The sequence below is a fragment of the Protomyctophum bolini genome, assembly GCF_963924005.1.
Source record: "Protomyctophum bolini genome assembly, chromosome: 4".
In the NCBI taxonomy this organism is placed as follows: domain Eukaryota; kingdom Metazoa; phylum Chordata; class Actinopteri; order Myctophiformes; family Myctophidae; genus Protomyctophum; species Protomyctophum bolini.
The window spans coordinates 44,674,077-44,689,168 of NC_137865.1; the positions used below are offsets into that span (position 1 = coordinate 44,674,077).

The 15,092-nt window shown below is 44.4% G+C and overlaps 1 protein-coding gene across 1 annotated transcript in view; it reads left to right on the forward strand.

Moving 5' to 3' along the window:
* The window catches only part of slc7a5 (solute carrier family 7 member 5), a 29,502-nt gene that overhangs the window by 2,400 nt on the left and 12,010 nt on the right, over positions 1–15,092 (forward strand). Inside the window, exon 2 of the mRNA XM_080761471.1 lies at positions 2,147–2,272. Within this exon, the coding sequence (XP_080617597.1) occupies positions 2,147–2,272 (126 nt within the window). The remainder of the gene's footprint in view (positions 1–2,146; positions 2,273–15,092) is intronic.

Sequence of the window (15,092 nt, forward strand, 5' to 3'; positions counted from 1 at the left end):
ACAGAGCCAGAATGTGTGTGTTGTGGTGGTGCATGCTCAGTGTAGTAGTGGAAAAAGTACTCACATTTTCTACTTAAGTAAAAGTATCAATACTGCTATCATTTAGAACTACTGTTAACAAGTAGAAGTCCTACATTCTAAATGTACTTGAGTAAAAGTACAAAAGTATTTTATTCAACATGCACTTGAAATATCAAAATTAGAAAGTACTCATGTAGAATGTCCCGTTTACTTTCCAAAATGTCTAAAAATCCTTTGAAAATAGCAGCTCACTATTACTCCCTAATCCTCAGAAGGACTGAGAACACATGACATGACCACCCAGATCTCTGTGTGTGCTGTCGTGTCGTGTGTACAGTTACAGTACTGTATGTATGTCTATGCATTGTAATGAAGGTTTCCAGCCCTGTGTGGGTTTTTTTGTATGCTTCCGTGTGCCTCCATGCATGATCGCATGATAAAGTGTATTGTGGTGTAGCCTGTTGATCGGGGTCAATAGGGCTAAGATGGCAAAGAGTCAGTTCTACACACACACACACACGCACACACACACACACACACACACACACACACACACACACACACACACACACACACACACACACACACACACACACACACACACACACACACTCTTCCCCAGTCCATTCATCTTTTATCAGGGCCATTGAGGTCAGCCATCGAGGTCAGCCCGACTGTCTGAATGTAGTTACACAGCTAAAAGGGTTATTATGTGTCAACGTATGTGTGCACATGGCTGGCTTTTAGCATCTATTTCTATTTATCTATTTCTGTGATTTTTAAAATATTCAGTTCAGTCCACCTTATTGTTCCACATTGACCCACTTCTGTGAACTTGTTTTAATTAGGTGTGCGTGCGTGCGTCTGAGCGAGCGTGCATGCATGCGTGTAAGTGTGTGTACTGTGTTCTCAGCACGTGCATGTTCTTGAGTTAACATGTTTGTGCGTGAAATGTGTGCATGTGAACTTGAGTGTACCCGTGGTCTTGTGTTGTTGGCATGCCTGTGTGTGTTCTCAACTTCTCAGCCCAGATGAGGCCTCTACTGTACCGTCTCTCTCTCTCTGTCGCTTTACACAGAGTCTCATTGTGTTGTGTTTCGTCTCTCTATTGTGGCCCCAGCCTGATTTAGGAGCTTTAAAGGGACCTGCTGCTTTAGTTAATCACTTTTAATGGGGGCCTGGGATAGGAGCCAGCTTGACAGATTGTGTGCGTGCGTGCATGCATGTGTGTGTGTGCTTGAGAGAGAAAGAAATGTAGGGTGGCAGGGAGACCTATTATTCCCTCAAGAATGGGTTTATGTTTCGGTGAGCTCTCCTCCTGTCCCTGTGTCCTGAGAACCACCTATCGGTTCCAAAACAACATGCACACACACAAAAAAGAACAACTCCTCCTCTGGGCAACGGAACACTTCGTTGAAATCATGGGGGCAAAGGGTACTCGGAGAAATGTGGACCCCCGTGATACCTAGCAGAAATAATATTTTGGAAAAACCAAAACAATTACTGGCACAGTATACAGTAGAGTAGGATGTGTTTAAGGGCGTCTCTCTCCTCATATTTCCTGTGTAAACTCGAGGCCAATCATGAAAGGGTAGTTGCAGTACAATCAAGGTGTAACCAAATGAGTCTAAAGAGATATTTGTGAAAAGGCTATTGCATAATGTGTGGTGTGTGTGTGTGTGTGTGTGGTAACCCCCCCCCAGCAGAGTTACCAACCGTACGTACACCTGCAAAGGTTTCTTTGAAAAATCAAAGAACGACTGACATAGAAACTTAGCTTTTTCAGAAAACTGTCAGGATGTAGAAGCCATTTTTTGAATCTGACTCAGGTCAAAATGGGATATAGGTTATTTTGGGGGGAGTGGAAAGTGGAGACAGACAGGAAAGAAGAGGACAGAGACAGACAGGAAACAAGAGCACAGGGGACCCCCGACAGTCACATACAGCAACGTTGGACATAGGAACGGGACGGTAACCCGTGATGCGCTGTCGAGCTGCATTAGGAGCCTATAGGTGCTCAGACCGCTAGGCCGGCCCGGGCCTGTTGCTGCAGTGTTTTCTGTTTGCCGACTTGCCGTGTTTTTTCTCTGATCTGTGTTCTCTCTCCTTCTCCATCTGTCTGCAGTGGTGTTGACCTTCATAAACTGCTACAGTGTGAAGGCGGCCACACGAGTTCAGGACCTTTTTGCTGCTGGCAAGCTCCTGGCTCTTGGACTCATCATCATCATTGGTTTTGTCCAGATTGGCAAAGGTAATACACACACACACACACACACACACACACACACACACACACACACACACACACATACATTGTGTACACAAACTCAGTCAATCGGTCAACGCCTCAAAATGTATACGGTTTATTTAGAAGGATTTGTGTTTTGCTTTAACAGTTCTAAATGCATAACCCGTTTTCCATGCTATTTAATCCATGTTTTGCTGCTGCTTAATAATACGCTAAACCCGCTATTTGTTGTACGTGTTCGCCATTCTGTAATAATTTAATAGAAATAGCGTATTTGTCGCGGACCTGGTGATGAGGTGGGCGCGTTATGATGACGTAAGCGGAAATCAACCAACCGCCGGCTTGCAAGGGCTTCTGGGAAACTGAGTCCAATGCAAAGTGAACGGGGACAATCTTAGGGGACAATCTTACCTAGCTTTGCTCTTCGAGTAAGACCCGGATCAAGGAAGTGGCTTTTTTGTCGGCTCAATAACAAATCATCGGAGTGTTTTCAAGCGGACTTTCATGGGTCAAAGCCACAAATACTTTGGCGTATGCTCCAAAGGTATTTAAACAATCCTACAGTAGCAGAATTGGATATATTCATTTAAAGCCCTGAAAGTTAAGCCTGCCGTAAAAATGCACAAAATCACTTCCTGGGCACATGTAAACACACTGCTACTAACAGTTGATCGTACACACGCGCACACACACACGCGCACACACACACACACACACACACGCGTACAGCTGGCATGGGGGCTGGATATTTTATTTTTGTTTGTTTGTTTTTTCATTGAGTGACACATCTGATGAAGTGATTGACTGAGAATGAGAACATTCTTATATAATATCCATTTACATAATTATGCAAAACGGTAGCAAAACACAAACCAAACATTTTTATCTGGGACATTTTCTTTGAAACATTCTAAATCATTTCTAATTCCTGGCATTGAAAGAAGGTTTCGTTTCTCAGACAAATAATGAAAAGGAGCCTAACCTGAGTCACCTTAAATTAGGGTTCACGGCCTAAGTGGAACAAATCCAATCAAATTCTTGCACTGTAAGCTCACCCTGGCTCAACCTTATCACAACCAAGTCTCTTTTCTTTATTGATTCAGAGAATCGAATTGAGGTGGATTACCTTGGTTAGCAGCGCATGGAATCCAGCCTAGCCATCATTAAAGTTTAGCCAGAGACGGGAAGGCGGGACAGTGAAATTAGACAACAACAAGGACCCAAATGAAAGGTTCTATTCTTTGGTAAATCCATTCATTAGCTCCAAGAGATGGTGAATGAAATGGTACATGTGCAAAGAATCAACAAAGGTACTGTACCCCACTGGTTCCCAAAGGGTGGGTTGGGACCCATTTGTCGGTCGTGGATACATCTTTTATGGGTCTCTTTATTTTTCGTTTCCTCCATTTATTTGAATGAATATTCTTTAAAAACAAAATTTTCAAAGTAAATTCTATACATTTGAAAATAGCTGATCTACAAGCTCACAACGCTGTTTTCACTAGTTTTGGTCCCGAGCAAACGTCTAAGTTCTCTTTTGGCTCATGCCTTAAAAGGTTACTGGGAAGCAGAAGGAAGAGCAAAGATAAACTCTGTATGTAATATTGGACAATGTTGGACAGTGTTGGTCCATTTTCGTCCGACGGACAGTCAAATAGAGAGAGATAAACGCCAATGGCCAAAAAGGAAAACACCAGTTACTAATACAGAGATCCTCTTCTTATTATTTTAATTTTTGCTTTTCATTCCCATTCAGATTTTGTTTGTTTGTTTTGTAATTCACATTTTTATCTGGGATTTTGAATTACATGTGTTTACATTTCAGTGCTTTGCTTTTCCATACAGTCCAACAATTTAACATCCTTGCATCATTATCATTCTCATTCTCAAGCATTCAGATTACAGCTACAGTAGTACGTTGGTGTTTTCAACACTTTGTTCATCTAAACTTTAGATGAACAAAGTGACTGAAATGACTGAAATCATTATTTTAGATTCTAAAGTAATGATTTCAGTCATTTGAAAAGTAATGCCAAAATGATATACAATCCTTGGTGTTAGTTCCAGTGGTACTGGGAAAACCGCTGCGTGGCACTTGCCTGACCTCACTTGAACTTGACCTCGTGTAACTTGAATGTCCACATGCGCAACTTCCCCACAAACGCAACAAATCCTTTCTGTGCGGACCAGACCTTTAGGGGTCCGTGGCCTGGTAGTTGGGTACTAGCCTGGGCAGCATTCCTTTTCGGGTTTATGATCCAGTTCGGAGCGGATGATAACGTTATGTCATGTTGTAGTCATTGTTTTGTAGTCATCAGGCCTGAACCCTCAATCTGGAACTTCCTTTCCCTCAAACCGATTTCTTTCCCCAAAAAAGCCGCAGGCTACGAGAAAACAAGTTGCGCTTTTATTGTTGTTCTTCCGGATTGAGGGAAAGGAAGTCCTGTCTGTGTCGGCAGCACGTTGGTTCACTCGTCCACTTCTGCCAAGGTTGTCTCGGCCCGGAACGCTGCATGGGTTGAACGGGTTTATGTCACAGAAATTAAACGGATGCTTGTAACAGCTGGGATCTGCAGTTAGGTGACACAGTGACCTTCTGCTCCGTAGAGAGAGAGAAAGAAAACTACAGGAAACAAAACTCTGTTAACAAACCAGATAACACTGGGTCCTCAAAGGCTTATATTCCCCCCCTGATGTGCGCGTGCGTGCCTGCGTGCGTTGTGTTGTGTGCACGTGCGCGTGTGCGCCTGTCTGTGTGCCAAGACCTGCTGCGTTCCTATGGCTGTTCCTTCCTGTCTGCACAGAGGTTGTCAGTTGACATATTTTTCAGAGTGAGAGAGGAAGAAGAAAGTGGTAGAGAACGCTTGAGAGAGGTAATAATAAGAAGGTATATGAGAGGTAGAGGAGAGATAAAAACATTTTTACTCTATGATGTGGTTTCAGAGAAAAACAATAAGGTGTGTGTACTGAATTGCATGGACCTGTGAGAAACATGCAGGCTAAAAGGCTAAAGCTGTATTTATACTTTATATAGAAATCTCATGGCCCCACACTTCATGTCGCCGATACAAGGGGCCCGGAATGAGTTTTCTCAGACGGGTGGCTGGCATCTCTCTTAGAGATGGGGTGAGAAGTTCAGTCACGCAGACTTGGAGTAGAACCGCTGCTTCTTCACTTGGAAAGGAGCCAGCTTAGGTGGTCCGGGCATCTGGTAAGGATGCCTCTCGAATGTCTAGCGTCTCCCTAGGGAGGTCCTCGATGCACGTCCCACTAGAAGGAGACCCGGGGGCAGACGAAGGATGCAATGGAGGGATCATATCTCCAAATTTACCTGGGAACGCCTCAGGATCCCCCAGAATGAAGTTACTAATATTAGTCTGGAGAGGGAAGTCTGGGGCTCTCTAATGGAGCTGTTAGTCCCGCGACCTGACTACGGATGAGTGGTTGAATAATGAATATGGATGGCTGGATAAAATATCACCAAATTCCCTTTGTAGCCTTACTCTAGCTCTAGTTAGGGTATTATTAGTGAATAATTGTTTTATGTTGTCAAGAAAATGTCTGACCTGCAGCACGGGTGATTTGTAACCTGCAGCACAGGTCGGACTAACGGGAGGTCTGACTTATAAGGGCAGTCCCCGGCCGCATGGAGATGCATTGCGAGCTTGTAGGTCTGCTATTTTTTGGTGCCGTACATGATGCGCCAAACTAGGTCAGGCTGGTGACCAGACTAGCAACCTGTCTGACACTCACGTCTATGTGTCGTCTCTGTCTGGAGCTCTGACCCTATCTTTGGCCCTTTAACTCTTGACCTTCGACCCATTGCTTTGATGGTCAACATCAACATTCTGGCCATCAGTCACGTCTTTGACCCATTTAGCGTGTGCAGCCAACACAGTCACACACGACCGCTCCGGAGGGCAACACGGTCAGCCGATCACGTGACGCAGTACAATGCATCTTGGGTTACAGGTACATGATGGGAAGCTGTTTTTTTTAAATATTATTATTATAATTTCTTTGAATTATATATATTTCTTTCTAGCCTGATGCTTGAACATCTGCAATTTCTTTTTAACAACTCATAATGGTGCTGGTGCTCGGCAAAGTGCTATGATAGGTAAAAATGGACAGTTGACAAAGTATCCCTTCCCATTGTGCATGTCCCTGCCTGAACGTTTCGGTTCAAATATAAGGTAGAAATGTGAAATGATTTTCTATTTCTTCTTTTCTGCATTTATGTTTGACCAAAGTTATAACTGTAAGTCACAAAAGACCAAAGAGATTACCAATAATCATGTGACCACCCCGAGTGGTGCAAAGTTGTGTAGGCAGTAAGCACCGACTCAGTGTTTGTGTCAAGGTCAAAGGTCAGGGTCTTACCGGTGGGTGACGAGACCCACCAGTCACCACAACACTGACTGGGATTGTTTGGAGCTGGAGGAGGACTCCAGTAGGAGAGGTAGAGGAATGAAATCAATGAATGGACTCTCATGTCAGTCTCCAAAGGGTTAGCTCAACCAGAGACTGATTACGATCTCCAAGCCTTCCAAGGCTAAGACTGGAGAGTAAAAAGAAAATTGATGGGAGGATTTGTTTTGCGTCGATTCGTCACTAGAACAATTAGTCTGATTAACGGCTGAAGCCATATTTTATGCTTGGTTGTACAATGCTGTCATGCCAGATATAATTAAGCTATTCTAGCTTTTGGTTTTAAAATATTAGAAAAATAAAATAAAATAAAAAAGAAATATATATATATGGTATATATACCTGTGTGTGTGTGTGTGTGTGTGTGTGTGTGTGTGTGTGTGTGTGTGTGTATATATATATATATATATATATATAAAATATTTTTTTAATATTCAAATAAATGTATCAGTTTGATTAAATGTTGCATCCCTAGGTTGATGTCCTGTTCCACTGAGGTTGCAATGTGTGCGATTGTTAAGTTCTGGGAGGTTGTGAACTTGTGTGTGGTGGTGGGTGGCAGACCAATTATCCTGTGAGCACGTGACTTAAAGTGTGGTCCGTCCTAGCAGACTGCTTCCTGTTTGCCTGTAATTTGACACAACTGTGTAGTTTTACTGTAACTGGTCTGGTGTGGTTTGGTACAGACTCTACAGTGGTATAGCCAGGTTTGTAGTGTATGCTATGGTGGCTTTGGTTCCAGCTCCTCAAGCTAGTGGTTTTCAACCTTTTTCTCAACCTTTAGAAAAAGAGAAAATAAATAAATAAAACATAGTTGAACTGGGGACTCCCCACCCTGATAAGCTCTTGGAATGGGTAGCAAGACCACTCGCCCCGTTTCTGTTTTCCTCCCAGAATTTGGGAGAGGCTGGACAGCAGATGGCTGGACTTTGAATTTCTCTAACTATAAACTTTCATGACAGCAGAACAGCCTAAGTACAAATATAATTTATGAAAAGCTACTACATTGAAGTCTGTTCACAGAAGTTGTTGTAGGCTATGTGGGGATTATCTGACGAGGTACCATTTGAGTGTGCAATATAAGTAAAATAATTTAGCCTTTCTACAGGAGTATCTTTTTATATTTTTCCAAAAAGAATACAAACAGCCAATAGCATATTACAAAGTCATCCCCCTCACTGGTGACAATTCCGGGAGGAAAAACGGGCAAGCACCAAAGGCGAGTAGTCCGGTATTCTTGGAATGTAGGAGTTGAGGCACTACGTTTAGTTTGACTCGGCTCCACAGATAAATATCGTGAAAATAGCAGATCTACATCGCTCCAGTATAGTTTGTTGATGCAGCAATGGTCTGTCTTTCTTTCCGTGTGAACCGAGTGGTGCAACTCCCATCTCCCCCCTCCCTCATATCTCTCTCTCTCTCTCTCTCTCTCTCTCTCTCTCTCTCTCTCTCTCTCTCTGTTTCTGGCACAACAGCGCCCCTACTGGTACTAATAGTCATACTGGTGCTCATTAACGTCACATTGGCGGACACATAGGTGAACACGGACATTGCTGTTCCTTGGAGTGGTTGAACCACTCAAAAATGCCTTAAATTCTCCCTTCACTGTCATCTGTGACTAAATAAATAAATACATAAAAAACAATATATACATATACAATAGGGACCCCCCTGGGGTAGAGAACCACTGTCCGACGCCACCCAGCTAACACTACACCACTTAAAAAGATTGCTGTGTGCTATTTTAAGTGTTCATGTAAATCGCTATGCAGAACAGTGAGTCCTGGCAGTGAGTCCTGTAGCTCTGGGCCAAACGTCCCTCCTAGCTTCATGTGGCCTACAGAGATAATGGCCATGTGCTCACACCCTCTGCATCTCTCAGCTGTTCCGTGTCCTAAAGCGAGTGGTTCACTTAACACACGGTTTCTCAACCTGTGGGCCATGCAAGCGGGCCCCAAATGATTGGCAAAACCCAAATGATTGGCAAAACACTTAAGATTTTATCGATATAAAATTAAATATCATATGGGTGGGTTGTAAACACTTTCAGTATTCTCAACTAGGGATGGGTTCAATTAATCGATACGGCAATAATCGTATCGTATTCCTTACCGATAATTGTAGATCTATACAGTGGCTACCATAACGATACGGCAGGAAATGCTGTGTGTGACTTTGTGCCTTTTAAAAACTACAAGCATCAGTTTCTACCCAACAGTTATATGGTTCAAGCTTTTGCATTTATCCATCAAAACATATTTATTTTATTTTTTGTTTATTTACTTGCTTTTTATAAATTGAAATTTATATTTATATATTTGTGAAAACATTGGCATTATTCGATTATTATTCAATTATATCGCGATGCATATCGTATCGTGGCCTCTGTATGGTGATACGTATCGATGGTGAGTTTGTAGTCAATAGAGCTTGCTTAAAGTGAATGGCACATCGAGTGGCAAAGCAACATGCAAAGTGAGTTTAACATTGTTTAATGTTGTTTAATGCAATCAGAAAATACTTTTCTGTTTGGATGTCTGTGCTGTCAAGGCCAGAAAGTAGTTTTTTGCCACTCAGTAGTAGGCATTCCCGCATAACTTCCTGGTTTGATGATGATGATGTCACGCGCATACCCAGTCTATACCCAGCCCTATAGCTCTGGTCCATAGTTCTAATGCGTTTCATTTAGAGCTATGGACCAGAGCTAACTCAGCCCTATTCTCAACTCAAGTGGGACCTGATAAAGAAATGGCTTGTGAACCACTGACTGTGTGTGTTGTACTATACATTAGGTCTGTTGACATCCAGTACAATTGGGTGAGCTGTTGGCTGTGTTAGCGGCTAGCTGGGATTAGAGGCCAGTGTAATCGGATTAGCACCAACAATAATCCTGCTTTCTCAATCTGAAGCCCTGGCTGCCGATGCCGTCTGGAGGCTGAGAAGCTGACAGGGACTGATCACAATAGGCCCTCGGCCTCCATCGCCCTGAACCCTATGTAGATCCAATCATCTTTGAGTCTCTCTCTCTCTCTCTCTCTCTCTCTCTCTCTCTCTCTCTCTCTCTCTCTCTCTCTCTCCATGAGGTGCTCTGTCATTCATGCAAACGTGCCACCCACCTCTTTGGTTGTAACAGAATATCCCAATGATTTATTTAAAGGCAAGGTGCAACCAACTAACACACAAACAAGTGCTTATCCTTTCACACAGCCACTATCTAATTGCTGTCTCTAAACAAAAACAGGTTAAATGCGCATGTCTAAAATGGCCTTGGAATCGGTTGGAACAAATTGGATCAGTAATTACTTGATAACTTCTCTAGTTTATTTTTTTAGCTTACTCGTATGATCTGTAGTCTTTAAACCCCCTCATCTCACTTCTGTCAGTTTGCCTAATTTCCGTTAGCGAAGCGTAAATGTTGTCAACTACTAGAGCAAATCTCCCATCTGCCTTTCATGTACTCTGCTGTAATGCACACAAAGCCAGAGTCTTAGGTGAATACAATGCACAGTGAATCTGGTGTTTGTTTAGCTCTCGAGCAGCGCAACGGCGAGTGATAACGACAACAGGGGAGACCCTGTGTTCTTCGTGTTTAGTTTGGGGTTGTGCTTAAGTCCTTAAAAGCAGTCCTCTTGGAGTGGAAGTTGGGTGAGTCTAATGGTTGTTTATATGTGATACTCCAGATTACTGTGGCTTAGTAGAACACCACCGCCACGCGGCACACACAGTCTGTCATCTAACTCGTCTAGGTGGCATTTGATCTCATCTCATTGGCTGTGGCAGCCATCTCTGTTCGCATGAAAACAAACGATATACAGTGAGAGTGGGTAGTAGAAGGAACTTATACTGTGAGTGTATCAACATTCAAAATATGTAATCACCCGAGGGTGTGAACAAAATGTACCCCAGAGGTATTTGTGTAGTGCTTTCACCTACCTGGCACTGTTGTCACGATCAGTTGATCTAAGTATAGACTAGACTTGCCTAGGGCAGTTTAATGCGTAGAAAAGAAAGGCATATAACTTTGGGTGGGAGGTAAAGGTAAAGGCCACAGTCTTTTTGCCCCGCTTCCCTCAGGCAGGAGGTTGTGTTCCCTAAAGACTATGAAGGCCCGGCATTCAAACCGCTTTTTCCCCACGGCTATCCGGCTCCTCAATGCTGCTGGTGTGTGTCCCCTGGCCTGGCCTGACCCCCTCCTATCATCCCTCCATCCCCACTCAGAGTGAATATGGACTGACTTGTGCTGTCTGACCTGAACACTTGAACTCTCTGCACTTTATATTTACTGGTATTCACTATTCACTGCACTATGTTGTTTTTGCACTGTCTTGTCCTGTTTTGCACTCCCAATGTTGTAACTGCACTCTGCTGTCCACCAAACCAAATTCCTAACATGTTTACATGTCATGGCAATAAAGTCTTCTGAATCTGATTCTGAATTGCGAGGGTGGAAATAAAAGCTAAATATATCTCCTCCTCGTCACCTAACAAGACTTTGACACCAGTCAGCTGTACTTGTTTAATCTTTATTTACATACTAGTTTAATCTTTATTTACATACTAATGGAACCGGAGTGCAAATAGTACAAGTTTAAGATTTGATTTACATACTGTATTCAGCCATTGGTACTTTTGTACTCATCACGATATAAGTTGGCCTACAAAGCACTTAAGAATTGCCAAATTAACCAATGTGAGGGGGGACAAAAGATAAACACATTCCGTTGACAGAACAGGATATACAAGATTCCAGTCCAAAGCCTCCTGTCGTTCAATCGCCACCCTCGACTTTCCGACACGATCAGGCTTTTTTCTCACCTGACCTCAGTAACTTCTGTGTTACGCCCCCCTTCTGTGACACACGCGGAACTGATTCACGGCTATAGTCATGCTTCACATTCACAGGAGGACAGCACTGCACCCTGTACAGCTTTCCTCCAGGAGGACAGCACTGTACCCTGTACAGCTTTCCTCCAGGAGGACAGCACTGTACCCTGTACAGCTTTCCTCCAGGAGGACAGCACTGTACCCTGTACAGCTTTCCTCCAGGAGGACAGCACTGCACCCTGTACAGCTTTTCCTCCATGGATCAGCGCTGGCATTGCCGGGAGGGGGGGGGGTCAATTACAAATTTGTCCCTATGATGACATTTGCAATATGGACTATTGGGCAAGTGCAATATTATATGATTCCCTGTGGTCCCCCCTTAACTTGTTTTTATTTATTTTAATGTGTTATGAATATTAAAGACTTTTCACAACGTTTGGCACGGCACCTCGCTCACTCGGCGGTGGCTCTCGTTGCTCAAGTCCGCCTCTGTCGTTGGAAACAGGGTTTCTTTTGCCTAAGCAAAACTAAGCAACTATTCTCATGGGTGGTCCGTACCGCTGGGGGCCACAGATATAGTTTCAGAGTGCATTAGTTGAAGTTTAAGCAGAAGTCATATGAGTCTAACGCTTAAACTCACACAGTTTCATCAATGAGATCTACAAGTCGACTAAAAGAAAAAGAGAAATATACACAACACCGGTGGGGCTGTAGTTCTGGAGGCTGGAGGTTTCCAACTGAAAATATTCAAGGCCTTTAATCTCCCATGTGTTCACTTTATCTTTGTTTTGTCATCTGTGAAGATTAGTCACAGTCGGCCACTGATTCCATTGATCTTATTATATCATTTGGCTTACAAAGCACTAAGCAATTTCCAAATGATCCAACGGTATGTCTGCTGTTGTGCGGCTTGTGCCCCTGACGCCTCACTGTGTGGATATGGTAGCCACTGGTGGAAGCAATCCACCTGCTGAGTACAACTACTGTCTGAGAAGGACTGCACCGAGAGGCACTAGGGGGCCAAATATGGTGCTGGGGAGGGGAAGAAGAAGAGATGTGGGAGGTAGGGATGTATTTATGCGTGGAGAGGAGTCATTTCGGCTGGGTGTGTGTGTGTGTGTGTGTGTGTGGAGGGGTGCCGGTCACATGAGTGCCGGTGCGTGCAAGGGTTCTCAACAGTTTTCTAGCTCTAAAACTAAAGCCCCTAAAAAGTAAGGAATGTCAAAGGAAATTTGTTGTCTGGGCCTTGGTCCCACCTTGTTCTGGAGCCACGGTAAAGGAGACATACTACAGACCCCCAGTGCAGCTCCCCTAGTGCAGCTCCCCTAGTACGCTGGTATGTAGGCCAGAGTAGTCGGTAAATGAAAGATGTACTGAGGAGGTAATGTGGTTGGTTGGTCTTCTGCCTCGCCCGTCTCTGTTTAGGTTAGGAGAGCATTTTCACAGAGACGTTCAGTAACACAGAGGATCAACTAAGTGGTGTGTTGTGGAGGAGCTAGCCTAGCACATTCTGACCTGAGATCAGATTCTAAAAATGTCTTCTACATCCTGACAGTTTTCTGAAAAAGCTATGTTTCTATGTCAGTGGTTCTTCGATTTTTCAATAGCTAAAGCATAGCATAATGCTAACAGTACCAAAAGGGGTTAATTCCCGCCCAAAATGTCCTCGCACACCCTCTGTGAGAGACAGACGGGTCACTGCGTGGTGTGAGAGACAGACGGGTCACTGCGTGGTGTGAGAGACAGACGGGTCAGAGAAGTGGCGGTGTTGATCCGGGCATTTCCCACGCTTCAGGGTAGGGGTGCCTTGTGGCTCAACGGTGACCCTCCCATGCAGTACCAAGTACACATCCCAGAACTGTTGATTTAGCAACCGTCGCTGTGTCTGAGAATGCAAGGGTGTGTGCGTACGCGTGTGTATATGTGTGTGTGTGTGTGTTGTGTGGGAGCAGCTACGTCAGGAATGTAGCACACATCCCCAGTGGACCCCCCTAACCCCCCCTCCCCCCCCACTCAATCACAGGTCCATATCTAAGGACCTTCCCCTTCCTGTTGCCTGAGCAGAACCTCAGATCAGGCAGATGGACACAGCAGGGGTCAACTCTCAGAGAGGGGTCAGCCATCTCCAACAGCGTTTCCCAAAAACCTTTCAACTTGAGACTCAAATAAATGTGGGGTCACCCCCGGGATCCAAACATACATAAATACACTATAAAGCCCTGTATCAAAGATAGTTAGAATAGCCAAGCTGCAGGCTTTAAGCTCAGAACGGGTTTGTAGGCCCGGACCGGGCGGCTAGTGCAACGGTGTGCCGGCCCGGGCACATCGTCCGCTAATGCGACAGCGTGCCACGGGTTCGACTCCCGATCCAGACGACCTTTGCTGCGTGTAACGCCGCATCTCTCTCTCTCCCCGTTTCCTGTCAGTCCACTGTTCCACTATCAAAAACTCCATAGACGTGGCTTCCACATGACCAACGCAACGTGGCCCATGCTGTATTATGTGTCGACAGGCTGAGTGTACCAGAAAAAACCTGTCCCCCTTTTGCAGGTTCAAGTTCGGTCGGTCACTCCTTCTGTCTGTTATGCTCTCTGACCCAGCAGTACAGTACTTTTCCCAGGCCTTACATGCGAGCCGCAGTATTGCCCTGGGATCTGACTTCACCATAAAATATACCTGGAACTTCCACTGTAATGGTGGAGGGGGACCTCGACAATTCAACTCAACTCAACTTCACCGTACTAACGGACAGAAGGAGTGGCCGACCGAACTTGAACCTGCAAAAGGGGGACAGGTTTTTCTGGTACTCTCAGCCTGTCAACAATATGGAGTAGTTCAGGGACGTCCTATTGATGACATCCTCGCACTTGATATAATGGAGATTTGCGGATCCGCTGATCAGACCGACTCCCCCCTTGGCACATACATGATGCCCTGCTTGGGTCCTCGGACTCCTTGACGATGTTTTAAAGTCGGTCGGGCATAAAGCGTAAAGTCGGAAACATTGTTGGTTCTTTTAAATTGTTATTTCCATGTCACTCTGCTCCTCCACAGTCCAGCCTTTATCTGTGCGTCTGTGTGCTGGACTGACTGGTTGATCCAGGGCTGTCTGTGTACTGGACTGGTTGATCCAGGGCTCAGGCACATTTCCATGGTATTTCTACCGTCTGGGTTAGTTATTGACTGGCCCTCTCTGTCTAGCTCATTTTTAATATAACAGCTTCTTACAGGGGCACGTCCTGGGACGGATTTAATCTGTTTGTTTACCCCCCCAATGTGTTTGTGTGTGAGCGTAGTCGTACACACCATTGTGTGATTGTTCAATTTTCTACATTGATCCTGAACAGGTTGAGACCAGTGTTGATTTTGCCGGGAAATGTAGTTTTACTAATAATTTAGTTTCTGTCATATTTTAACTAAACATAAGATTTCAAAACTGTAATTTGGCTGACCTTGATGGCTGATTTTACACTTTGTTCAATGCATGCTGACAAGCCGATGGAGACTTGACTCACTCCTTTGTGTCATCTCTCTCTCTCTCTCTCTCTCTCTCTCTCTCTCTCTCTCT